The 25,351-nt window shown below is 52.2% G+C and overlaps 2 protein-coding genes across 7 annotated transcripts in view; both read left to right on the forward strand.

Annotated features, from left to right (window-relative positions):
* GOLGB1 (golgin B1) overlaps nucleotides 1-4,257 on the forward strand; it is a 49,089-nt gene extending 44,832 nt beyond the window's left edge. For all 3 annotated transcript variants that reach the window (XM_064497894.1, XM_064497947.1, XM_064497849.1), the window contains 2 exons: nucleotides 1,204-1,309; nucleotides 2,512-4,257. In XM_064497894.1, the coding sequence (XP_064353964.1) occupies nucleotides 1,204-1,309; nucleotides 2,512-2,646 (241 nt within the window). In that variant the 3' untranslated portion in view covers nucleotides 2,647-4,257. The remainder of the gene's footprint in view (nucleotides 1-1,203; nucleotides 1,310-2,511) is intronic.
* Nucleotides 4,258-5,800: 1,543 nt separating this feature from the next.
* Nucleotides 5,801-24,724, forward strand: LOC112989973 (hematopoietic lineage cell-specific protein-like). Of its 4 annotated transcripts, none has more exons than XM_026111434.2 (15): nucleotides 5,801-5,903; nucleotides 8,094-8,177; nucleotides 9,969-10,042; nucleotides 11,311-11,440; nucleotides 12,680-12,790; nucleotides 13,539-13,593; nucleotides 15,614-15,724; nucleotides 16,257-16,367; nucleotides 17,102-17,157; nucleotides 20,227-20,296; nucleotides 20,553-20,686; nucleotides 21,300-21,410; nucleotides 22,160-22,469; nucleotides 23,221-23,292; nucleotides 23,775-24,724. In XM_026111434.2, the coding sequence occupies exons 2-15, from the start codon at nucleotides 8,094-8,096 to the stop codon at nucleotides 23,909-23,911; spliced, it is 1,566 nt and encodes a 521-aa protein (XP_025967219.2). In that variant the 5' UTR covers nucleotides 5,801-5,903; the 3' UTR covers nucleotides 23,912-24,724. The 4 variants fall into 4 exon arrangements, with proteins under 4 accessions (XP_025967219.2, XP_064354226.1, XP_025967216.2 ...); XM_064498156.1 differs by having other exon boundaries at nucleotides 22,163-22,469; XM_026111431.2 differs by having other exon boundaries at nucleotides 5,802-5,903; nucleotides 21,297-21,410.
* The last annotated feature ends 627 nt before the right edge of the window (nucleotides 24,725-25,351 follow it).

Raw genomic sequence — 25,351 nt, forward strand, 5'->3', positions numbered from 1 at the left:
CTTCCCAAGCATTTTTCTCCTCCGTAAGCACCTGCATATCTCAGGTTAGTTGACAGATGCCCTTATAACCAGCAGGGAAAAGGAGGCTGACCTAGACTAGGCATTAAGACGAGGTGAGGCATGTGGTAGAAATGCCTGTTTCTCCTCATTGACTATGTGTTTTTTGCCACCTGACTTGATTGTAGGCACTTCTGTGTGCATCTCTTGGTAGGTAAGGTAAATACCACTGCTGTAGTCTTTTACATCAGAACAGTGACTTTCTTCCTGACACCCATGCTTATTGAGCAAAAAAATATGGGCCGGATGCAAGAATTCTGGATGAAGTTCTCTGGTAGTTGCTACACAACTCGGCATTATCCCCTTCTAGCATTAAAGTCTACAGAGGCCTCCTACAGCTGAGCCACTTCACTAACTAATGTTAGCCCAAAGATTTGACAGTGCCTATGTATCTTACACTGTAATAGTAACTTACCAATCTTGAAGATCTGGCACTGGGAAATAGTTTGCAAGAGCCATTACCATTGCGGCCAGAGCTGGCTTCCAGAATAATTTCACAGAATTTAAAGTAGACAGTTGAAAGAAGCTAGAACGGCTGATATAAAGTCACAAGCTGTGAAATTTCGCATGTAAGCTGCTGTGTAGAACACACAGACCTTAGTTAAGTTAAAGCATTTAAAAATCCTGAAAGACAAAGGAAATAACAGTACAAAAAATCAAGAGTTTTGAAGGGACAAGATATAAATTAGGTAAGAGAAGACTCGACTGCCAGCAACTGAATTGTTCCCACTGGAAAAGAATGGAAATCCCCACATCATGCGATATGAAAGTTTTTCTTTTCTCTCTGACTAGCAGGCACGGGAAGTGGCTAGCACTGCAACTATATCTTTTAGAGAGCACAGTATGCCTACTCTGTTATGGTTTCAGCAACTTCCAGATAATTTGGGAATAATTTAATTTTGAAACAGTATTTGAGGACAGGAAAGATGGTTATTGTTACTTGGATCACCCAATCATTCTGTTCAGCCTGGGCTCAGGAGGCACTACAGTTGCACAAATAAAACCAGTTTTTGTCAAGCAAGGCCACTGCTGTTTTGCAGTGGTTGCCCATTTTTTGAAGAAGTACCTCCTTTCATAAGCTTGTCTGCAGTGTTTGCTTGGGGCATCATAACAAACTGAAACTGATTTAATTTTTTTTTGCTGCAGGCTGGAGTCAAGCGAGTGGACGTCTTCCTTAAGTGCCAGCATTAATATGACTCCAAGTCACGAGCATTCCTTGCTCATTGACTCCATGGATAATACTTCAAACAAAGTAAGAATTTTCATTCACAGTTGCCAATGATGTGAGCCCTGGTTGTTGCAGGAAAATGTGAACTGAAAACTGTGAACCTATAGCAGGCTAAATCCTGCCTTAGGCATATCTAGGTCTGTATGGGTTTCTGTGGTTTTCTACCCTTGGCTTGCTCTGCTTTCCCTGTGAGAAGTTGCTTATTGTTCTGAGTGTGGCTTTGCTACAGTCTGCATGACTGCAGTGTATTTCCATGACTGGAGTGTATTTCAGAGGCCACTAAAACGTAGATCAGCATTGCCTGCGCTTGAGATGTGGTCCCAGGTCCCTTGTGGGACCGAGGTCTCAGTGGTGAGCAGATAAGCAAAAGTCTGTGCAGATCTGTAATTTCTTGCATAAGAAGCATACGTGTTAATGGCCCCAGCATCTGTGGTGTCTGGAGAGCCTGCCCTTTGGCAACCATCTCAGTACTGAGTGACTGCCTGGCAGCCACTTGTCCTGTTTTGATAAGAATGATGCCGTGCTGAAGAGTTTGTCCTCTGCCCCCCCCCCCACAGAAGAAAGGGGGCAGGACTCCCAAGAACAGCATAAGCAGAACCAGGGCAACAGACATAACTGGATGCTACCCTGTGTTCACACCTGGAGAATGTTAGTAGAAAATACTGTTTTCTGTTTGTACTGGAACTTTGCCAGTTGATGTTACATTGTTTGAAGATACCTTGAGGAGGGCCCTGTAGTGTAAAATCATGATACCTGGCTTGTTGAGCAGGATATGAAATCTCTGCAGCTGACGGGGTGAAGGGAACTCAACTAACAAATAAGCATTTTCATCTTCCAACCCAGTGGGATGATTTGGGGTTAGGTGGATTCTCCAGCAGAAAAATGCCATTGATCCATTTGCTTATATGTCACTTGGAGGGGCTAGAAATTTGTAGGGAGCAAATGTTAGGGGGAGATGTTTTGCATCTTGTTGGCCTTTCTCAAGCAGAACTGGAGAGTGCTGGTTCGTGGCTAACCTTCAGAGAGCAGGTTCTGTCTGATGGGATTGGGAACGTTTCATTGAGGATTGGTGCTAGTGGCAGAATCTGACAGTGGAAAGGTTTTGGAAGGTTGATGCTCATTAGCTTAGATGAAACTATCTTCATGGCCTGGAGAGCTCTGGGTGAAGGCGAATGGGGATTTGGTTGTTCCTGGCACTAACTGGTGTCTCTCTTTTACTCTTCCAGACTCGGCATATCCCTGGACTGTGGCGCCTGTTACGATCCCTCTTCTGTTCCCGAACGCGCTTGCCTCTGCTGGTGGCCGTGTATCTGCTCGCTCTTCATGTCTTGCTCTTTTTGTGCTTCACAGGCCACCTGTGAACAGGAACAACAGCCTTTCCTTGAGCCCCAGCCCGTTGTGTAATCCCTGGGCCCGCAATGCCTAACTGCAGGGTAGCTGGACCCACCGTTTCACCCAGCTGCCTTCTTGTACTGAATCAAGTCAGCCCTTAAGAGGCAGCTGAACCCAGTAACTTGCATCCAGGTTGCTTGCACTCATCGAAGATGCAGCAGCCAGTGCTGATGCTTGGACTCTGTTTCCAGGACATCTGCCATACCATTTAGTGTTTTTAAGTCTGCAAGTGGTACATTTTATAAGCCAGAGTCCTCATGCTACAAGCTCCAAGGAAGTATCTGTTTCTGCAGCTTCTACCTGGAGCTGGTACCACTCATTTTAGAGTGTTGTACTGTGGTAGGAATAAGTAAAATATTTTTGAGTTGCTGCAGTACATCAACACTTCTAGCAACTTCAGGATCCTCCCCCTCTTAGACTCGATCAATGAGTTGGGTTGGGGGAACCCTGTAGCTAGTTATAAGAAAGGGAAATTTCTTTCTTCCCTCTGGCCCTTAGGTCTGCTCTGTGCCTCGCTGGTATTTAAAATGTGTATCTTAAGGACACTGCAGAGTCTTTTAAGGACCGTGAACCAAATTTCAGAATCATGTTTCCTGCTCAGTTGTGCCTCCTGTCAAAGAAGGGCCAAAATCACTGTGTCTGGACCTGCTGAGCATTCCATTTAAAGACATCTGCTCTGATGAGCCTGTAAAATAATGTCAGTAATTTAAATATTGAAAAGGAATAGGAAACAAGAAACTTTTTATCTCCAAGCTAATTACCTTGCTGTTTATAGCATTTGTGCACCTCTCCCTGAAGAGAGCAGGTGCTTGCACGTCTCTTGAAATGAGGGGAGCTGTGCTCCTGCATTCTGGTCCGCTGATTACTTGTCACAAGGTTAAACCTGTATATGCTGAAGGGTTCCATTATGTGGCATGTGGGCCCAAGTCAAAGGCACAAGTCCCAAAAATAAACTGTTCCTCCAAGGCTGGGGATGGGGATGCCTGTTTTGGCATCTCTGCTTTAGGAAAAGCCTGTTGTGGAAGCTAGTGCTGGGCATTGGACTTGTGCAAGTCTAAAGCAAACTTGATGCAAATGGACCTGTTCCTATATGACACATAGAAAGCTATGTTTTCTAAAGAATTCCTGAAAATGTCCTGGAAGTGAGACAGTGCCTTCTCCCAACAGGAGGATGCTGAATGCAAACAAGCTTGTTCCAGTCAAGTTCCCTGTCAGGGACCAAGTTGTCCTGCCTTCTGTTCTGAGCACTTGCAAAATGGCTTGTATCTGCCGCTGGCTTGGGTAGCCACACACATTTTTCACAGGTGAAAGAGGTAGCTCTTTTAATATTGCTGGTAAACAAAGATTCTTTAGTCGCTGAACAAAGCCTATTTGAGGATGGATTGATTTCATCACTGTGCCTAAAGTCATTGGCTCTCTGGCAGGCCCAGAACACTGGCACTACATCTCCGTTTGCACACTGCCCTTGAGTATCTGTCCTGTATCCCTCAACCACATAAAATTCAGTGACCAACTACTTTGCCTATAGTTTCTTGGGGTATGTGCTCCTGTATATAATAAAGATTATTTTTCAGATGGAAGTTGTTTTAATGTCATTGGCTAAATGTCAGGGGTTCCTTGAAGGTGTAGTGCTGTTGTATCATACTTTTTATGGGTGTGCTGTGAGACTGTAGCTCACTTCAGTGTACTCTTCCTGGTGTGCTGGTTGGAGAAGATCTGTTCCCTTCATATTATTTGAAGGGCCATGGTTATGGCCTGTTTTCCCATCTCACCCCTCTCTCAGCCTTTTTCAGCTTCTGCTGCAATAACAGAAGAAGGAAATAGCACTTTACTTTCCAAAGCAATTCTAATAAAACTGAAGACTACTTGTTTTCGCTTGTAATTGTGTTTAGGCAGAATGAACTAAATTCTGGACCCCATTACTGTCGTAACATTCTGTAGCCAAACTTTCGTTCATTTTAATAGAGAGCTCTACTGCAACTGAACAACGCTATTAGAACAAAAGCTGAACAATAGGCTACTGTTAGACTGTGAATGGTGTTCCTACTGCTTTTAATAGGAAGAATTAGAAGCCAAGTATGTTTCCTTGGAGTTCATGATACCAGTTTACTGCACAGGACCCAAAGTTAGCACCTGCCTTGCTTGTAAGACAAGCTTCTGCTGGTTCAGAGGTGTTTAAATATCTTACACCTTTGGAAGAAGGGGCTAGAGCTTTGGTTAAAAGGGGAAGGAGGGGGGCCAAAACCCAGAAGGCACTCCTGATCTCATAATCATAGTCTCACTTAACAGTTTTGTGGTTCGATCTAACGAGATCAAGAAAGGTGTGGAATTTTTACCTGGCAATCACTGCTTCAAAAATTTCAACTTCTTGTTACGTCTCTGTTTCCTGTGCTGGCTGCTTTTTTGATCAATGTCCAGAAAAGCCCTGTATATTTTGCCATCCTGTCAAATAGAGATGGTTACTCTAGAAGCTTTTTGTGTTTCACTTATTCAGAATGGAGGTTATTTTGGTTTGAGATTTATTTAGCACCAAACTAGTGCAAGTCATGCTACTTATTCAAAAACTCTGCACTTTCTACCAGTGAGCAATGTACCAAAGAGTTTGGTCTCTAAGTGCTTAGGATTCTTTGACCACATCCTTGCTGTCATCCCAGTTCAGGCTATTTACTTTTTTTGTACTAGAAGATCTTTTATATATATGTGTGTGTGTGTATATGTATTTATATAAAAATTGTGTGCATATGTGTTTATGCATATATTGTGCTGTAAGGTATTGAGCCAGATTTTTTAACAGCTTCATAAACAGCAGCTTTCTTGCTCAAGATCTCTTTGTAAATGTCAAATTCAGGGGCTTTAGGCAGTTAAGTTTTCTGTATTTGTATGGCACTGCTTTCTGGAGCAGATGAAGGTGTGGAGATCGTGAGCTGTTTTGTACGTTAAGAAATGCAGTTGTACCCCATCGATCCCTACGAATGGGCTCGAAGCGACTCGTGCCCGGGGCTCGCTCCCCATCGGCTCCCCGGAGCCCCTGGGGAGGCACCGCGCCGGCGCAGGTGCTGGTGCTCGTAGCTTGGGCAGAGCTGGGGGCTGGGACGGAGGAAGTGAAGTTGGCTGAAGCTAAAACAGGAACTGGGAGGGTGCAGGAAGCCCAAAGCTGGGGCTAGCAACAGGTGCTTGGGCCAAAAGCAGCAAGTTTGCCAGCGGGAGTCGTGGTGGAGCTTTCAAGGTAGGAAAGCTGGGTGGGTTTGAGCGGGAAGTGAGCAGCAGCACCAGGGGTGGTTGCTTGGTGGGCAGGCAAGGAGAGCTCCTTCCTGAGCCGGCATGTGCTGCCTGATGGCACTTGGCATTTACTTTTCAGTCTGTATTTTGGTCGTTGCTGCTGCTTTTGTGTTTAAGGCTCTAAAGAACCAAATTTCCAAATTAATGAGCACAGTTGTGCTAAGCAGTGTCGGATGCTCGTGCTGCAGTGGAGTGTTACGTGCTGGGTGCTGTCAGGAGGAAGAAGGGGGCAAATCCAAGGGTCGAGGTGCTGCTGTGTCTGATGTTTCTCGTTATAGCAGGTACTTGGAGTCCTGAGGTGTGGTAGGAGGCTGCGGTTTGTCGCGGTGCCCAGGACGCGTGGTGTCCTGGCTGGCTTTGGAAAGTAGCTGGCCAAGAGCCATCGGCAGCAGAATTTAACAGCCTAAACCCACTTGCACTTCAGGTCACTGCAGGGGAAGGGGAGATGAAAGGTATTTTTAGATAGTGCTATTTTGTCTGTATTAGCCTTCCTGCTTCCCCTGCTTTTATTTGCAATTAGCTGTATTCTGTCTGTCCCAGGATTACTGTCAGCGTGTGCAAGCACAGTGGTTTGCAGCACAGGCACGGTGCGTTCTGGAGTATGACACCATTTTCTTCTCGTGCAGCCCGGAGAAAGCCTAAAGCCACATCTTTACTGTAAATCTGCCTTGGTCCTACATCCTCTCCTTCAGCTTGCTGACTTGCTTTTGTTTAACGGAAGAAAGACTGGTCCCTGCTGGGCTTTCGGTTCCTGTTGTCTGTGCTCGCTGCTTAGGCGGTGCTGGTTCTCGTGAGAATCGTTAATGGCAGCTTGCGGCTCGGGGCAGTGAACTGGCTCGAGGTTTATTGCTTCAGACAGCGGTGGCTGCAGGATTCCCTGTTCAGCGTGAACATTTTGCTTGCGCAGCAGGCAGCCGTCCTGGCTGCTCGGGGTCGGTCTGGAGGCTGGTGTACGGTCTGTCCTGCCGTGGGATCGAGGGGTCGGTGCTGTTGAGACACACGCAAAGAAAACCTGCTGCTGTACGAGGACCTGTCACAGCCCTGTTCCCACCTGTGGTGTTCATGGATTGTGTGCAGGCTGCAGTGACGTGGACCTGGGCTCGGTGCCCTGCTGTGCCGCCTCCGGTCTTTGCTGCACACGCGGTTCAGCCTTTCTCTCTGCCCCGGTGAAAAGCTCCTTTGGGCTACAGGGATGAAGATTTTGGGGCTTCTCAATGGCGCAGGCAGTAATAGGAAGCGGGACGTGAGAGCTCTGCTGAGAACGATTAATCCATTTTGTGTAGGGAGGCAGCGCATGTAACACGACTTCCTCGTTTCTCATTTTGCAGAAGTTGTGTTGTTTGGGAGGGGCTTTTTCATCACCTTTTTTTCCAAGGGTCGCCTTGAAGATGAAATGCAGGAGCTTTAGATTTCACATTAGTTTCATTTAACTTCCTCTTCCCGAGCCCATCGCTTCCTCCGGGCCTCTCTGGACCGCTTGTGCAAGCTGTGCGGTGGCAGCTTCAGTCCTTTCCACCTTGCACACTTAATGGTTTTAGCCCCATTTCCTATTTTTACTGTAACACCATAGAGCATGTTGTACTGATATTGTGAGAGCAGCATACAGCTTTTCTCTGAATCTTCTCTAGTCTGCCAGGCAGCGATTAAAAGTTTGGAAAGCAGACAAGGAGTTCAACCTGGGATAAATCAGCGTTGTACCATGGTGTCAGAGCAAGCCGTGGTCTCTGACAGCGTGCTGTGACTGTGCTTAACAAAAGGCAAGATAAAGCACCGAGCAGCCTCCCAGAGCCCGGAAAATTAATGACACGTTGGAAAACCATAGCCTGGTGGTTGGATGCTAGCACTAATTTACATTAAAATAAGGTGTACGTTTTAACCATCAGATCAGTGTGCATCAGGGCTGTGGTTTACCCTTAAAAATCCCATGTTCTTTCCTGAAAGATGTGTGGGTACTCAGGAGTGATTATTTTGGGATGCTTGGTGCTGTTTGAGAGACACGCAGAGATCGATGGGGCTGGCGGCCTCCAAAGGGTCCTTCCAGCCTGAGTTACGCCCCGAGCGCTGCGGTCTGACGTGCCCGTGGCATCTTGGTGCCCGTGCGCTGGGCCCCGGCTGATGCTGTGTCTTGCCTGCACAGATGTGGAAAGCGGTCGTGGGACACAACGTGTCGGTGAAGGTTGAGTCCCAGGGAGACGACTGGGACACGGACCCTGATTTTGTGGTGAGTGCCTGCTGTGGTAACTGGTGGTTCACTGAGAGGAGGGTGGTGGTGTGATGGGCTCGCTGGCCCCCAGGGCTGTGCAGGGTTGGCCATGTCCCACCAACCCCTCGCGTGGCCTCTGCAGAGCTCAGGGAAACCCGCAAGAAACAGGAGAACGTCCCTGGGCACCCGCCCGGCTCCCAGGTGCTGCCAGTTCGGTGACTCCCCGAATATCCGCTCCATCGCGCTTGTTAGGCCCCAGCGGGGTTGCTGTCAGGCCGTCTGCCAAAGCTGTTTTTGACCCCTGTTTATACGTCTTCTTCGGAACTTCCAACCCCAGCGTCTCCCGCGTCTGACTACAAGTAACATCACCAAAGGAGCAGAGAGTGCTTAAACCTGCTGCCTGGCAATGTCACTAGGTCCTACCCGCAGCCGTCGTTACAGGAAACTGCTTTTGTTTTTCCCGCACTGTTCATAATTTTACAGGATTCCAAAATCGTCCTTATTTGCCTCTTCCAAATGGAAGACTCCCATGTTATTTAGGGTCACCCCGTAGAGATGCCGCTCCGTGCCTCTGGATTGCCTTGTTTTCTGTTTATATCTTCTATTTTCTAGGCGAGATGGTGAGAGTGTAAAAGTGCTCAGCCTGCGGGAACCCCCTGGATTAAGACAATGTCATGATTTCTGTTTTCTGTTTAGTTCTCTATTCCTTTCCTAATAATTCACTCATAGTTCAGCTTTTTGGCCAATTATGCAATTCTTACCCTTTCCTGAATGATGATAATTATTTTGGAACTGTCATTGTGTAGATATAATTAGGATTTTTTCCCCATATGCCTTGCTTTTGCACTTACTAACCTTCATTTGCAGTTTTACCACCTATTCACTTGGTATTAAAAGATTTTTCTTCACTGCTTTGTCACCTTGTATTTGGTTAACCTAAACGAATTTTTACTCTCTCAAGACACTGGTATCTCGTTCTTCATATCCTTTTCTAAACCTCTTGGGAGCACGTGGGACTCATGCAGCCCATGTCCTGCTCTTGCTGGCTCCAGGGAGCGCCAGGCGTGCGCTATGGCCCGGGTCCCTGTGAGCTCTGCAGAGATTTTGTTTTCCTTCCCAGGAAAATTTATTGCTGAGCAGCCCCTGTAGTGACACAGCTGGAGTCCTGTGGGTTGGAGGCTAGACCTTGCCTACTACAGGAATTCTAACAAATTTTAGTTTGGGAGGGAAAGAAAAGTCTCCTTCATAAAGTCCTCAAATTGCTAATGTTCAAAAAAGTGCAGTCAAAATCCCCCCCCCTTTTTTTTACTTCGTTTAATACTTCTAATTGTGGTAGTATTTAAAAACAAGGCTGAACAGAATAAAACTGAGTATTTTTTATTATATTTTGTATATATAGTTTTACCTTATATGAAGACTTTATTGATAGTTCAATTTGCCAAATACATTTTCAGACCTAAAGAAAAAAAAAAGTGCAGTCAGTCATAGCAAAATCGAAGCAGAACAGTTGACCTTGACTGAAACGTTAATTTCGGTGTTTTTCTCGTATTTTTCTAAGGCAGTTAATTTTTACAACGTTTTCATGTGCCGGCCCTTCCCCGAGGGAGAGGGACGGAGCTTCCCAGCCGCCGCGGTGGCCCGGCCGTGGCCAGGGTGGTGGCGGGAGGCTTGGCAGGGGGCCGGGTCCCTCCCGGGGGGGTGGCGGTGGCGTCCCGGGGGCCGGGGTGTCGCGGGCCGGTTCCTGCCGCCCCCAACGCCGGCGGCCGCCGCTGGGACGGGGGTGGCTCACGGCTCGGGTTTGCTTTGCAGAACGACATCTCGGAGAAGGAGCAGCGATGGGGAGCCAAGACCATCGAGGGCTCCGGCCGTGCCGAGCACATCGAGTGAGTGCAGCCGCTGGGCCAGGGGCAGCTCGGCTCGGTCCGGCCCGGCGGCACCGTGGGCGAGCGGGACCAGGCCCGGGACCAGGCCCAGGTCGCGAGCGGGACCAGGCCCAGGTCACGAGCGGGACCAGGCCCAGGCCCAGGCCCAGGTCGCGAGCGGGACCAGGCCCAGGTCACGAGCAGGCCCAGGCCCAGGCCCAGGCCCAGGTCACGAGCGGGACCAGGCCCAGGTCGCGGGCGCCTGCGGCTCTGAGGCCTGTGGCTCGGGGAGTGCGGACGTGCCGGTGGGCTGTCGCCGAGGCGACATCTAATTACAGGAAATGGAAGTGGCGGTTTCGCTCGCAAACTGAAATCAGCCAAATAAGGGCTTTTGCGAAGCGGAGTCAGGGCCGGGGCCGGGCGGTGCCTGGAGGGGCTCCTTGCCCCTGCCCCTGCCCCTGCCCGCTCTCCCCCAGGCTCCCGCGGGTCCCTGGGGCGCGGCGAGGCCGTCGGTGCTGCCTGGCTGCGCGGTGCGGGCTGCGCGGTGGCTGCCTGCGGCTCCTCTTCGGGGACGTCTCCGGCCCGGGAAGGTGGAGGCTTCACCCCGTGGCGGGGGGCCCACGGCGGCTGTGCTGCGGCTCTGTGCCTGGCTGCCCTGGTCCGCAGCCCCCCGCCCGCCCTGGCTCTGCCAGCTGCGGCCCGCGCTGGACGGCTACTGCCGTGTTGGCTTTTGGTTCAAAATGCTGGTTTTGCACTGAAAGCCAAAATTCACAGACGGCCTGTGATGCCGCAGGGGGTTAACTTTGAAGGACCTCCAGGGAGTGGCCAACAGGAGGGGATGGGCCTGTTCTGCCACGGCAAGGACTTTCTGCTCCTTCCCTGTCCAAAGCTGCCCCTATCCGGCAGCTGCCTGCGAACATCCCCGTGCTGCCCTGGGCAGCGTTTCTGTAGCACACAGAGAAGGGAAAACATAGGCCCCCGTGAAAGAGAGGGTGTAGCCGTGAATGGAGGCTGTGGGGTGGAGACAGGCTGCGCCCGCTGAGCAGATCTCTGCGTGCCTTTCCCCAGGCCCTGGGGGAGCATCGTCCCCACCACGGTGCAGCAGCTGCAGGTGTGGGACTGCCCCAGAGAGGGGCCCAGCTGTGGGCAGGTGCTGGCTGCTCGTGGCGGGTCTACATCCTGCTCTGCACGGGGCTCTGGCCATCGTTGCGGCTCAGGGGCGCTCTAGCCAGCGACGCAGGTCTGCAGAGCCCCGCGGTGACTTGCCCTGGTCCTCTCTGTCTTGCCAGCATCCACCAGCTGAGGAACAAGGTGTCAGAGGAACATGAGGTCATCAAGAAGAAGGAGCTGGAAACTGGCCCTAAGGCCTCATATGGCTATGGGGGCAAATTTGGAACAGAGCAGGACCGGATGGACAAGGTAACAGTTGTAGAGGGCTTCCCTGGACTCAGTGGGGAAGTTTTGGTTTCATAAAGGAGAGAGCATCCCTGTCTTCTGGTCTGATCCTGCCAGCAAGGAGTGGAGAGCTAGCGTGGCTCCGCAGATTTGTACGCCTAGCTCACCCATAGTACGTCTCCAGGATCTCTTTGAACCCATTTGTGCAGTTTACCTCTACAGCTTCCTTGCAACGCTCTTCTTAGCTGAATTAAGCACTGTGGAGAAGGACTTTCTGCTGCTTGTTTCAAATATGCTGCATAGCAATTAAACATGGTGCCCCCCCTACTTGTACTCGGAGAAATGATGAATAATAATTCCATACTCACCTTCTTCATTACAGATCTCTGTCCTCTCTCCCTGAGACGATGCCCTAGTCCACATATTCTGTTCTCATATGGAATCTGTTTTATATTCTCTGATAATCTTGATCACGCTTCTGTCTGTACCTTTCTGCTTTTAATGCCTCTTTTCAAAGGTGCGGTAATAAGACTGCAGTAGTGTTCAGCGTGGGGGGGCACGATGCGTATGCGTGATACCAGGACGGCAAGGGGAGGAAGAGAGACTTCTAGGAGGTCAAAGTGGAGGAGCCATGGTCAGGCTCTTCTGCAGGAGCAGAGCAAGGATGCTTTTGCTGAGCAGCTTCTAGGCCTTCGTCCAGTCTTACCACAGGTGTTGCAATCATTTAGCCTCTGGCCTTTCTCCTAAGGAGCATGGCTGAATTCCTGGCCGTGCCATCTCCTGCCAAGGAGCGTGGGACCCCGGCCTGTCCCCGGCAGGGTAAAGGGTGATCCCAGCCAGGTCTATTCTCTGTGTCTGAGAGTGAGGATCAACGAACTGCTCCTGGGTAGTGTGTGCCAAACCAGGGGCCTGTGGGTTTTTGGCTGTGTGTCTGTCTGCACTTTTCTCCTCAGGTTCCCCTGTGATTATGCTTAGCTCTAATTCACTGGCATTTGGGAGCAGTAGATATTCCGCAGCCTGATGTCCTCTTGGTGAGCTGGCAGGGGGGCCGTAGGGATGCTCGTGTGGCATGACTGTCCTCGAAGCTGCCTCTCGGGTCTCGGACCAGAGCTGGTGCTGGCCGCGGCAGCCTGGCTGGTTCGGAGCTGTCTGCTGGTGGCTGCAAGTGTCTGGAAGCGGGGCAGGTGCCTGCGTGGTGCCCGTGTCTCTGTCCACGCTGCTGGTGCAAGCGTGGGGGCTCGCGTCATCTTTCTGTCTCTTCAGTGTGCGGTGGGCCACGAGTACGTCGCTGATGTCGGGAAGCATTCCTCGCAGACGGATGCAGCCCAGGGATTTGGGGGGAAGTACGGAGTCCAGCGGGACCGAGCTGACAAGGTGGGTTGGACGGGGTGGTGGAAGCGCGTCCCTGTGGCCTGTGCTCAGTGCTGTCCCTGAAACGCTGTGCTATGTTTAGGACCGTGACTGCAGTTTTCAAAGCGCTGATGAGCGCAGGTCTAGACAGGCCACACATTGTGGTCAACGCTGAGACACGCAGCTCACCCCTTGTGTGCAGGACGATGGCCGATGGTGAATTGTGGTGAGCTCATGCAGATGAGCTCTCTGGTTTGCATGTGCTGCTGTGCACGGTGCAGCCCAGCTGCGCTTGCTCTGTGCTACGCAGACGGTGCTGCGTTTCTGTCCTGGACGCCACCGTCCTTGAGGTTGTGGTGAGTCTCATCTCCAAAACCACACGTCACGTCATGTGCAGTGGCTGCCTGCGGTAGGACCGGACGGGGACTGCTGGGGACTGCAGAGCTCCCTTCTCCCGAGCACTGCCTGGTTCCTCATGCTGCCTCGCCTGCAGCTAGGGCTGCCGGACTGGTGGGCAGGGTTTAGCGTTGGGACTGTGGACCCCTTTCCTGGGGTGCGTGGTGTGCAGAGGGCCTGTTCCTGGGCGTGCTGCCATGGGGAGAGCAGGGGATGGCGGGGGGGGAACTGCCAGCCAAGAGGTAGCCACGTACCTGCATATTGCCGCTCCGGGTGTGGAGCGGGGTCCTAGCCAGGCCCCAGGGCGCTGGAGGAGGATGGGTGAGCCCCAGCTTGGCTGTCAGGGTGACTGGTGTTCCTCCCCTTCTTGTTCCAGTCAGCGCTGGGGTTTGAATACAAGAGTGAGGTGGAGAAACACTCGTCCCAGAAAGGCAAGTCCATGGACACGTGTCATCCCTGAACACTTTGCCCATCTTCATCTTTGCTCACCTTCTCCCTGTGTCCTGCGCTATCTGCTGCAGCGCAGCCTCCTGCATTGTCCCCCTCCTGCTCATCACTTACTCCAGGTTTGTGCTCCTGGTGAGTCACCCTCCGGGCCCCGTTCCCTGCTGTTCTGTCACCACGTTTCTGCTGTGGGTTCCTCCTGCCTCTGTTCTGCCTTGCTGGGAGCTGGGTGGAGAGAACTGCCTTCCCTTGGCAGATGGCAGAGAAAGGAGGAGAGAGCTGGGTCTGGTGCTCCCTTTCCTCTGCAAGTCCTGCTGAGCAACTGCTCCACAGAAAACCCAAGCACGGTATGATCTTAGAAGGGTTTTCTGAAAAAACAGCAAGTAAGAAAAGGCTGAACAACGGATATGGAAACAAAAGCCTCTACAGCACCAGACCTTTTGCAGAATACTGGAGAAGATTCAACCAGACTTTCACATGTACATACAAGCAGCTATATTCAGCAAGAAAAGAGGTTCAAAATACTATTTTCTGGAATATTGCAAGAACTGAAACTAAGGTTAGTTTAAATATTCCACAGCAAAGACAGGATGAGTGGACAAGGTCTATTACTCTTTTAGATGAATGTGAGGCATGCAGCATTCCCAAGAAGAAAATTGGATCATGTTCATTTCAGAGGGAGCTATAAAACAAGGGAGAGTTTTTGAGACATGCTAGGTTGATCTTAACATAATGGATCATGTGCAATTATGATACATTAACACATTCCTGTATAAGAGATCAGATAGGAGATTGTAGACGTGGAAATAGGAATTTATCAGGCTGTGTAAATCTCAGAAATCACTCAGGACAAAATTAAATTTTTACAAGTAAGGCAAGATGCAGTTACATTGAACAGCTTCAATAGAAATCGAAGCCATTTCTAGAAATTAGCGATTTTAACAATTACTGTCTTATTCATCCTCAGCTGACTGAGCTGGAGTGAATGGAGTGAATATTATTCTGAGAGCCATTCTTGAGTCCAAAATGATTTTGTGCTGATTTCTCAAGAGCAAAATCTTCATGGATCGATAAGGCTGAATTTACTAGAGGAGCCACAACTCCTGTGAAAGGCAGACCTGTAAGAACAGGGCTGGGGAGCGAAAGGAGGTGACTGACTTACTCCTGCTGAAGAGTGGGATTTGGAAATGGAGCTGGAAGAGCAGGTCTCTGAAAGGAAAGAGGCCCTGTACAGGACAGAGGCTGAAATTTCTTAGGACATTGGCCAAAAATAACTTGGTAATCCTTAGAGGCTAACTGCATAGAGCTGAAGTAGTTAATACACTGCTACTTTAGAGGACGTGAGAAGGGGAGGCGTCACGAAGACGTGCTGTGCTTCTATCGTGAGAGTCGAGCAGGCCAGGGATGGACTGGGGGGAACTGGAGAATGTCTCCAGAAATGTGGCTTTGAGCCTGTGCTTCAACATCCAGAGTCAGCATTTGCCCTGTAAGTGCCGAGATTCCATCGTAGCAGATGGAAGCCATGCAACAGAAGTTTGCCGTTTCTTCTGTGCTTTCGAGGGCTCAGTACACTTATTCAGAGACCTTTCAGAGTCTGGCAGATCACAGGTTGAAATCCTTGCTCTGGAGGTGCGTGGATGGGCAGATACCGGACCCTCAGCGCCCACGTCTTGCCTTGGCTTTGCCTCTTCAGATGGCCGAGCTCCCACCGCCTCCCCGACCGCCCTTGGCGGGTCGCCTGCCCGCCTTGCCCTCCCCGGCTGTGTCTCCTGCCGCCACAGCCCGCGCTCGCCCTGCGCACCCCTTCCCACGGACCCTCCTCCTGGATGGCCCTCAGGGTACTCCCTGCCCTCCGCGCCGTCCCCTCCAAACTCCCGTTGATTCCAGTGGCATCCATCATCCCTCCTCCTCCTCCCTGGGGCGCCTCCCCGGTGCTGCCCCCTCCTCTGTCTCTGTCCCCCCCCAGCCTCGTGACTGAGGTAACACCTCGTTCCCTGCACCCCTCAGATTACTCCAAGGGCTTCGGCGGCCGTTACGGCGTGGAGAGGGACAAGGTAGACAAAGCGGCGGTGGGGTTTGACTACCAGAGCCAGGCGGAGAAGCACGACTCTCAGAGAGGTGAGCCGGGAGCACTGTCGGGACCGGGGGCTGGGACTGTGCCCCCCCGGGGCACGGGGTGCTGCGCTGCGCTTGCAGCCTGCTGCGCGGGTGGCAAAAATGCCGTGGGAGGTGCTGGGCGCCCAGTGCTTGCAAGGCGATCAGGGCGGGCACGGAGAGCGCGGAGCAGCCGTGGGCAGCGGGCTGATGCCCCTGCCAGATTGCTGGAGAAGTTTGGGCTGAGCAAAGAGGAGCAACGGTTTCTGTGGGCACGGGGATCTCCGGGCAGCACATCTCTAAAGGAGGAGTGCGTGGGGAGCCAAGGCGGGTGTGGAGGGCAGATGATGTGCTCCAAGGAGGAGGGAGGCCTGTTGCTGCAGCCGCTGTTGGGGGAGTCCGTCTTCTCTCTGTGTCCATTCCTCACCTCCCCCCGAGTCCTGGGCAGGAATAACCATCTCCTCTGTGAAAATGGCCCGACCTCATGGTATTGCTGATTTTTGTTTCTCTCCCTTGTCCATCCTTCGTGCTGTGATCTGGATCCCCGTGGCTGCAGACTATTCTGTGGGCTTTGGTGGGAAGTTTGGAGTCCAGCGGGATCGTCAGGACAAGAGTGCCCTTGGCTGGGAGCACCAGGAAGACGTGCAGCCCCATGCATCTCAGACAGGTAGGGAACGCTGCCGGTCTCCTTGGAGCAGGCACAGCCCTCGAGCTGCCAGCGGTGCCTGATAGATACACATCTGCGGAAAGACAGGCGTGAACAGTGTGTTGCGGAGGTGCAGGCAGCCGAAGCGCTGTGAACCCCCAAACGCAGGGGTGAACTCTGCCAAAGAGGAGGAGGGCTCGGGTACAGCATTCCTGGATCAATGTCTGTGTGGGGATATTGAATGCAAGTCCCTGAACCAGGCTGCCCGGGCTGTGCTGCACCTTCTCTGTCAGGCACATTCCTGACCATAAACTCAGGCAAAAAGCAAGCACGTGGGAAGGAGGCAAATCAGGTTCCAGGAATGGCTTGAATACTCTTAGCACTGTTTGTCCAGCTTTAGTGAAAAAGGCCACTTTCCATTCAAGTGGCCTGACGGGCTTCTTACCCCAGTGCCTTGAAAGCAGCTGTGCCAGGGCGCAGCACCACACACCCTGCACTTCACTCGGCGGTTTGGAGGATTAGTCCTAACAGCTGCTTTGCAGAGCATCTTGCCTCCGTTATCTCTACTTTATTTAGTTCAACATGTGACACTCCACTGCCGATGGAGTGGTAAAACGCAGCTAGCCCACAGACCTGCCTTTCAATCCAAGGCAAAGCTAAGCCACGTCACCAGTCACAGCACACTGAAGCCAGGTGCATATAAATAATATGCAGAATATAAAATACTATACAATAGTCTCACTTTTTCCTTACAGACTATGCTAAAGGGTTTGGAGGCCGTTATGGGGTCCAGAAGGACAGAGTGGATAAGGTAAGTCTCTGTATGCAGTAGCCTGCAGTTTCCTCCTGATGGCCACTGATCGTGGCATGGCTGCAAGAGCAAAGACTTCCCGAAGAGAGAGAGACAGACAGACAGACACACACACACACACACACACACACACACGCACGCACACCCCTCAGTGCACAGCTATTGCAGGGACGAGGGAACCGGTCCGGTGTAACACTAGAGGGTGCAGAGCGGTGCAGCTTGGGGAGACCGGGATGCAACGAAGAAAGACTTTTTTCTGTTCTCAGCTGCTTTTGCTCAGACTGAACAGTCATAGACCTGCTTTGCCCTGGGGCTGGATTTGCTAGTTTGACTACGAGCAGAGCCAGATTAGTGAAGTGCTTTCTGCTGTACTCAGACAGGTGAACTGATCAACAATTTGCATATGTCTGGCTGGTCCTTTTTATCCCTGCTCTGCCATCTCTCAGTTTCCCCATGCTTATGCTTCTCCCTCATCTGCCTTGCCTCCTCCCTTTCTTTACCCTTGCCTCCTCCCAAATAAACCACCCCCAGTTGCTTTTTCCCCATTGCTCCTGGTTTTGCTCTATCTGTACACAAATTTGATATTTGTGTCACCTTGGACTTCTGTGTTATTACTGGTGTAGTGCCGGCTTTGCCAGATTTCACTCCGCAAAAGGACCCCAGCAATCCCTTCAGTTATCTGTGAGGCTTGGCCCTCTCTCGTCACCCCCCCTTAACCAGCTGTGAAATCTGCCGTTCCTCACGGCACTGTCTGTAGCTCTCGTCAGCTTCCCACTCCTATTTGTCGTATTCAGCATGTCCAGGAGTTTCTCAGGGTCTGTGCTGTTGGCGAGATCTCAGGTCAGGGCTTCGTCACCCGCCTGCATACCTCGACCAACCCCAGCGCGGTTGGGGCTGGCAGGCCGAACCTTGCATGAGAGGAACTCGTCCAGTTTGCTGCTGTGTTTCCTGTCTGGGCTGAATCCAGGCACAGGCTCATCTACCGTCTAAATGCAGACTGTCTCGGGCACGTGAGTTAACTTTTTGCTTTGGCAAGCTACCCCGCAAGTTTGCTTAGGAAAGAGGGGAGCAGGTCTTGCCAGTGGAAGATGATCTGCAAAGATGGGCATAGCCTAGAGGAGAGTCCGGCGTGGTGGGGAGGCTTTGGGGCGTTTGAAGGAGGAAGAAACGGTTCCTTCCCTGAACCGTGCTTTGGCTGTCGTTGGGCACAGTGTTGTGCCTGCTGCAGTGCAAATATCCCTGACCCACACAACGTACAGTTAGGAGCTGGACGAAGTGGGTGAGGACCTTTCCTCAGGGCCCTGAGCCAGGAAAGGAGATAAACACATACCTGCAGCAATCCAGCATGTTCCCTTCAGTGCTGCACGTGTGGGCTGTGCCACAGCAGAGTGGGAATAGCGTCCTGCCCACGGACAGTTACCCATCAGGGGGGAGATTAGGATGGTCTGTGGATTTAACAACAGCTGGTGGAGGTGCAATGCCAAAAGCCAAGGCACTGTGTATGTGACAGAAAAAGCATATCGAATTAGATGAGCACTTGTGCACAGGTCAGTAGCTGCGGGCCATTTTGAGGAGCAGGCTGCACCTGGATGCCAAGGCAGGGTAAGGATCCTGATCAACTCAGAGTGGAACATGAGTTTATTTTGGGAGTATTGAAGCAAAATCAAAGATGGCAATATTAAGGCTAGTCAGGCAGGTACCTGAGTTCTTGGTTGCCTGGTTTTCAGGCACTGGAGTAATGCTGAATTCCTTGCTCCAGCTTAGGGCATAATCTACCCTAGGCAATTTGAACTCCCCATTGTCAAATTTTTGAACACTAAGCGTGAGATTCGGCTCTCACGCTTCAACACCTAATTTTAAATGCTGTCATGTAAACACGTTTCTGCTATGGTTTGTGGAGACCTGGTCCAAGTGTTCAGCAGAGCCTGAAGTGCCGTTTGCCTGCTCAGGTCGGTTTACTTTAAGGCGCGCTGAGCTGCTCTCTGGGCTCCACAGACTGTAGCAAGAGCTCGGACACCCGGTCCATGTGGTGACACCTGCATGTACAGACATAAATATAGCTATATGCATCTGCAAGTTGCATCCCGCCTGCAGTTTCCTTTTACTGCTTCTACGAGAAGTAGAAACAGCATTTTGTCATCTAAGTTCATGCCTGAGGCAGTGCAGTGGTAGGTAAAGACTATTCTTGGAGTTTTTGTCTTTCTTCCTCTCTCTGCATGGCTAGAATAGGATTTGTGAGTGCGCTTTGAAAAATGTGTGCTAGTAGAGCCTGCGGGAAAAGTCACAGATATAATTTAGGGTGGGAAGGCAAAAAACTCCCAAATAGCTCACCCTGAAGTTCAATGTCTAGTAGCAACTGCAAATATGTATGGGAAAAAAACACCCTCAATCTCACCCTCTTTTTGCTACGACCACCCCCATCGATGCCATTGCCAGTTCAGACATCCCTTCACACCCCCCTAAGGCCAGCGATACCTCAGATGTTCGTGCACGCAATCTCTCCTTGAAGTGTTCCAGCCTCTGCTCTGTGCACACATACTGCAGGCAGTGGCCCGCTGCAGGGCCGTATGGTTTCATGGTTACACAGCCACAGCTTTTCCCCTGGTGGGACTGTGCTCCCACACTCCATGCCTCCGGGAACGCAGGGGATGGATCTGGCCCAGCTGGCACATCAGGTCCCCGGACCTCAGGAAAAGGTGGACTGGCCGGCACATCCCCAGCCCCTCGCCGCGCTCCCTGTGAGCTCTCTTGCCCCCAGCCTCCCTGCCTCATGCAGCAATCCTCTTACCACCGTCCAGCCGCCTCCGCTCAGCTCCATGTGGCCTGTTTGGCCCTTGGAATAGCTCCTCTTTACAGGAACAGCCTTTGTCTTCAGCTGGAGGTCCGGAAGGGAGAGCAGGACTGCAGCCAGCAGCCTCCCTTCCCGCGGGACTGTGGCAGTCTTACCATCGAGGACACACCTGGGAACAAAGCTGTGACTTGCTTGCAGGCAGCAGCAGCCGAACTGCCCTGAGGTTCAGCACCAGCCTCGCCTAACAGGCTGCACGCTTTGTTTGCTTCCTCTTGCAGAGTGCTGCTGGGTTTAATGAAATGGCAGCTCCAACCTCCTCGTACGAGAAGACAAGACCAGTGGAGGCAGGTGAGATGCTTGGGTACCAGCCTTGGGCCGGGTGGGAAATTATAGGGCTCACATCCCCGGCTTAGCGGCACGCTGGTGGGCATGTGCTATGGGGCGGGGGGATGGAGAAAGTGGCTGGAGGCCGGAGAAGGGGGTTGTACCGCAGGTTTGTCTGGGAGAGGCGGAGGTCTGGGTTTGCCCTGGACAGGTCGAGGTGGGATGGGGCGGTGGACGTGAGCCACCGGGGAGGCTTGGGCAGCTCCCTTCTCCACGGCAGCTTCCAGTGGTGCCAGCAGCCTGCGGTCGCGGTTTGAAAACATGGCTAAACTGGCGGATGAGGAGAGCAGGAGGCTGGTGGAAGAGGAGCGGACGAGGCGGCAGGCTCGAGAGCGCCAGGCGGTTCGGCAGCAGGTGAGCCGCAGGCGCCTTCCCATGCCCCCAGGCTTGCAGAGCAGACCTTTCCTCGGGGTCCATCTCCTTCTGTTCAGTCTGGTTCTGCCTGCCCGTACCTGCCAGGGACTGGCCTTGAACTCCCCCGCTGGCACTGGATTTTGCCCCTTTTGGCCTGCAGACCAGAACCTGTCTGTGTCTAACGATGACCCTCTGTGGCTTAGCCTAGGCTCCTTCTTGCCTTGAGTGCTTGGTAAATGCAGGGCAAGCACAATATCCCCGATATCCCCATTCCAGCAGTCTGTGTTCAGGGTTTTCCAAACTACTATCCAGACCCTCAGCTTTACAAGACCTCCTTCTGCTGTGTGGTGCCGCATTGGATGTGTGGACAGGATTTCTCCCGTAAAACACTCCCTCATACATCCCCTTCTTGAGGCTCTTTCCTGCAGACCATGTAGCAGTTACCGTCCGGTCAGTGTCCGGCTCCTAGGGCAGGTTTGTGGGCGCTAGAACAGGCTTCAGCAGGAAGAGCTGTCGGCTTGTCTCGGAATCGCCCCATCAGGACTGGGAGTGGGCATTGCTCTGGGTGTTGTTCAGTGGGACTGAGGGTCTCCCGATGACTTTTCTCCAGCAGGAAATCCAACGGAGAGAGGACAAGGACCACACAGAAGCAGCCCCTGCCACCGTTTCGGCAAGGGTCCCCGGGAGAGCTGACAGAGAAGGGCCCGTGTCACGGGGAGAGCAGGTGCTGAGGCAGGCGAGGTTGGCTGGGAAGAGGAGCGGGCAGAGGGACTGGATCCTCCTGGGGAGGAGGGGGCTGTGGGGCTGCACGGGCAGGAACAGGGCACGGCCACAGTGGGGAGGGGGTTGGGAAGGAATGGGGTGGGGGAAAGTTTTGGGGTGGGCATGGGACACATGCACAGCACCTTACACTGTGCAGACGGGCTCGGGGGGGGTCAGTGGGGGTGGTGCAGTGAGCTGCAGCTCAGCACGTGGGCTACGTCTAAACACGAGTGATGAACAGCAGCGATGGTGCACGTGTGCTGTGCTGGTAGAGACGTCAGTGTAGAGGTTTTGTCATCTATTGACTTTGGTAGGGGTTTTAAATGCCACCAGTGTCTACATACTAATTGCATAAAAGCCCCTCTGGGCTTCTAGTTTTCTAGTTTCAGGAACTCCCAGCTTCCGAGCTGGTCTGTGGTTTTGCTTGCTGGGAGAGGGCAGTGGCAGTAGCAGTGAGCTGCAAAGGCAGAGACAGGAGGGTCTCCTTTCCCCCCATGGCTGCACAGTGCTCCCAGGTGCCAGTTCAGCCCAGAACTCGTGACTGAGCTGTCTCTCCGTTGTGCAGAGAACGATACTCCGTTCGTTTCGTGGTAGCACTAAAGGCATCTGCAAGGAAGCAGGCTGCCTCGCACGGGCACTGTGCAGCCGTGGGAGAGCTGCCTGCAGTGGATGCGTTGTGGGTGACTTTCCTGTCACTTCCTCACTTCACAGCAGAAGACAGAAGCGGTGGGTGACGAAACACCGCCCACACTGCCACCAAGGCCAGCAGATCTGGGTGAGGAGCTGTGCAAGGCCCCCAGCCAGGACCAGCCCATCTACAGCGTGAGTTTGGATGGCGGGGACTACGAGGAGCTGCCAGAGTCCTCTGACTACTGTGACAGCACCAGCATGGGTGCTGACTACGAGGAGCTGCCAGAGCCTTTGGGAAAGCCGGCTGCCATCTGTGACCACGGAGAGGACGGAGAGGAGGACTACGAGGAGATCCCCACGGAGGAGCCCAGCCAGAGCCAGCCCTGCCCGGGTGAGTACTGAGGGAAGAGCCTCTGTCTTGGGGAGGGAGCTCATTTTCTGTCTGCTCTGCACCAGCTGTGTCGGACAGACTGCAGAGGATTTTGTATCCTGACGTCTACCGTTGTCAGGGTAGCAGGCGGCGCTGGTGGGGACTGTTCCTCTTCCACCCCTTGCCCCGCTCTGAGGTGCGATACCAGCTGCCCTGAGTCCTGGGCCAGGCTCCGGATATCTCTGCTGGAGCGAGATTCGGGCAGTCGGACAGGAGGGCTCTGAAGAAGCTGCACTTGGACTGATGCTCTTTCCCTTGGTGCAGTTTCCTAGGAAGGAACTGCCAGTCCTGCACTGGGGTCTGGGCGTGCCCTGTTAGCTCTGCCTGTTGCTCAAAGCCCTGCTGTGAGACCTGGTCTGGCAGTGTCCCCTGGGACCAGCGAGGTGCGGGGATTAGGGCAGGCATCCTACCTGTTGTTGAGGTTTCCATCACAGCCTCACTGGCACTGTGGGTGGAAAAGGGGGAGGCTGGAGATAAGTACAGCCTCTTTCTTGGGAGGAGGAACACGAAGTATCAGGACAGCCTCTCCCATCCTCTCCCTGAAGAAGTGGAGACAAGTCACGCCTTGCTTTGAGCCATGATACACCTCTCCCCGCTGGCAGGGCTTGGATGTGGTCCACCCCGGGACTGACAGCTGACAGGAGGGTGGCACAGACCAGATCTACGTGATTGCTGCCAGCCTCTTTCTCACCTGTTGTCCTGTCTTCTGCAGGGAAAACGGACAACGTTTACGAGGTGGAGAGCCCTGGGACGTGTGCAGTGGCTCTCTACGATTACCAAGGAGGTGGGTCTGTCATCCGGGGTGTAGGAAGACCTGCCAAACCTGCCGAGAGAGGCACTGGGAGCTGGCCGCAGGGTGGGAGAGGCAGTGACGCCATCAGTGGTGGTGGAAGGATTTCAGCCTGGTTGTTTAAACCAAGGTTGTTCTTCCTCTTGGAAGGCAGAATGAGGCATAGCTCGGCAACATCGAAGTTTCATCTTTCATCTGTGAAGTCTTAATCCTTCCTCTGCTCTATCTGTGCCGGTTTCAGGGAGAGGGGTTGGATGAGATGAACTTTGAGTCCTGTCAGCCTGGCTGTTCTGTATTCCCCTCCTGTGTGTGTGTGTGTGTGTGTATGTATGTGTGTGTGTATGTGTGTGTGTGTATGTATGTGTGTGTGCACGCACGTGAGTGTGCACCAAACCAGCTCTCTCAGGAGTTATTCTTGCCCCTTCTCTTGCTTATGTATCTTTGGACTATGACTGTTCTTCTGATCAATTTTGCAGATGGAGATGATGAGATTTCTTTTGATCCCGATGACACAATCACACACATCGAAATGGTAGATGAAGGCTGGTGGCGGGGACAGTGCCGAGGCAAAGTAGGCCTCTTTCCAGCAAATTATGTGAAGCTTCTGCAATGAGACCAGCATTGCCAGAGCGGCCTCCTTTCAAACTTCTGCTTCTCTCTGCTTCATCATTTTACGTGTTATTAGCTTAATTTGGCTCATCCTGGTGTTTCTACATGGGAGAAGTACCAACGAGAAAACTGGCAGTGTTTGAAGGAATGTTTTGGCCTGTGCCTCAGATGGGTTCTGGTTCCCATCCAGTCCCGGATGGGGAAGATGGGATGGTTGAAGAGTGTGTGGGTGAGGTACATGACATCTTTTCTCTCTAGACTATTCCAGTTTTTCTGTTTCCACATGCCAACCAGCAGGTTTGCAGGGGAAGTGTGTTCATTCCTGTTCACAACAGGGCAATTCGCAGACTAGGAACACCAGCTCTGATCTAGTCAAAGCAAAAGGGACATGCGTATGGGACCTTTTCCTTTTAAGCTGTCATTTGCCACCTGCCTCCGAGAACCCCTCTTTGCTCTTGGGGCTCAGTCCAGAACTTACAGCTGTAGAATAAGAGATGCTGTCCCAGGCCATGGCCCTGGACCTGCTCTTACCCAGGGGCCAAGGGAAAAGAGCAGAGTGAAGGCTGAACTCATCTCTGATTCTAACCAGGATTTCCACAAGCAGGATGAACCATGTTTGCAGTGTGGGGTAGGGAAACAGGAGCCTTGTCTATCTGGGCACATTTCAGGGCTGGGACCTGGGCACATCTCACCCTCACAGGGAACGTTGCTCTGTTTTCCTGCATACAGACACAAGCTTGGCTGTATTGAGCTGTCCCATAAAACAGGAGAGGTGTGTGTTGGCTCACTGAAAATAAAGGACAATCTTGCTAAAGTAGCAGATGACTTGTTTGGTTTTCCTCTGTGGGCCAAGAACATTGTTGAGGGGGATGTGTCATTTCTGGGGTGAAGTTCAAAAAAAGGGGGAGGGTGCAAAATTATTTTTTGAGAAGAACGATCCTGGAAAATCTGTCTTGGAGCAAGATAAAGTTGTCAAAAGGCTTTACTTAACAAGGAGTATGTTAAAAGCCATCCTGGTCCCTGTCCAGGGATCCCATCCTAGAGGAATATTCTGCTAGTGAAATCCTTTCAATCTAGCAAACGAACCTGAGCAGCTGCCACTGGACATGGGCAATAGCATATTTTCAAGAGGGCTCTGTTATTGCTATTAACTGCTCCAATAAATAGTACAAATAAGCATACGTGTGCAGGTGGAGCAGGAAGAGCTGTCCTACAGCTTGTCTCTAGCCGAAGGACTCCCGCGTGCCCTGGACTGTCTCCTGCACTCGGTAGATGATGCGTGCGAGTTAGGCTTCTGCTCTTGCAGAGGAGCCCGTCTCGCTCTGTTGGGTGCTTTGACTCCTGTGCTGAAGCACGGCCTCCCCCTCTCCTGTGCCCCTCCTGCATCAGTTGTAGGCTCGGTTCCCGGTGCAGTGGGGAAGTTCCCTATTTCCAGCCTTTCTCC

This window comes from Dromaius novaehollandiae, chromosome 1 (assembly GCF_036370855.1).
Source record: "Dromaius novaehollandiae isolate bDroNov1 chromosome 1, bDroNov1.hap1, whole genome shotgun sequence".
Taxonomy (NCBI): Eukaryota; Metazoa; Chordata; class Aves; order Casuariiformes; family Dromaiidae; genus Dromaius; species Dromaius novaehollandiae.

Bases quoted from the DNA above. Each gene is read 5' to 3' on its own strand.
- LOC112989973 (XM_026111431.2), top strand. From the start codon at position 8,094: ATGTGGAAAGCGGTCGTGGGACACAACGTGTCGGTGAAGGTTGAGTCC. The intron at 20,687-21,296 runs GTGAGCCGCAGG...ACTTTTCTCCAG, and splicing joins GCCAGGCGGTTCGGCAGCAG to CAGGAAATCCAACGGAGAGA. The intron at 23,293-23,774 runs GTGGGTCTGTCA...TCAATTTTGCAG, and splicing joins TCTCTACGATTACCAAGGAG to ATGGAGATGATGAGATTTCT.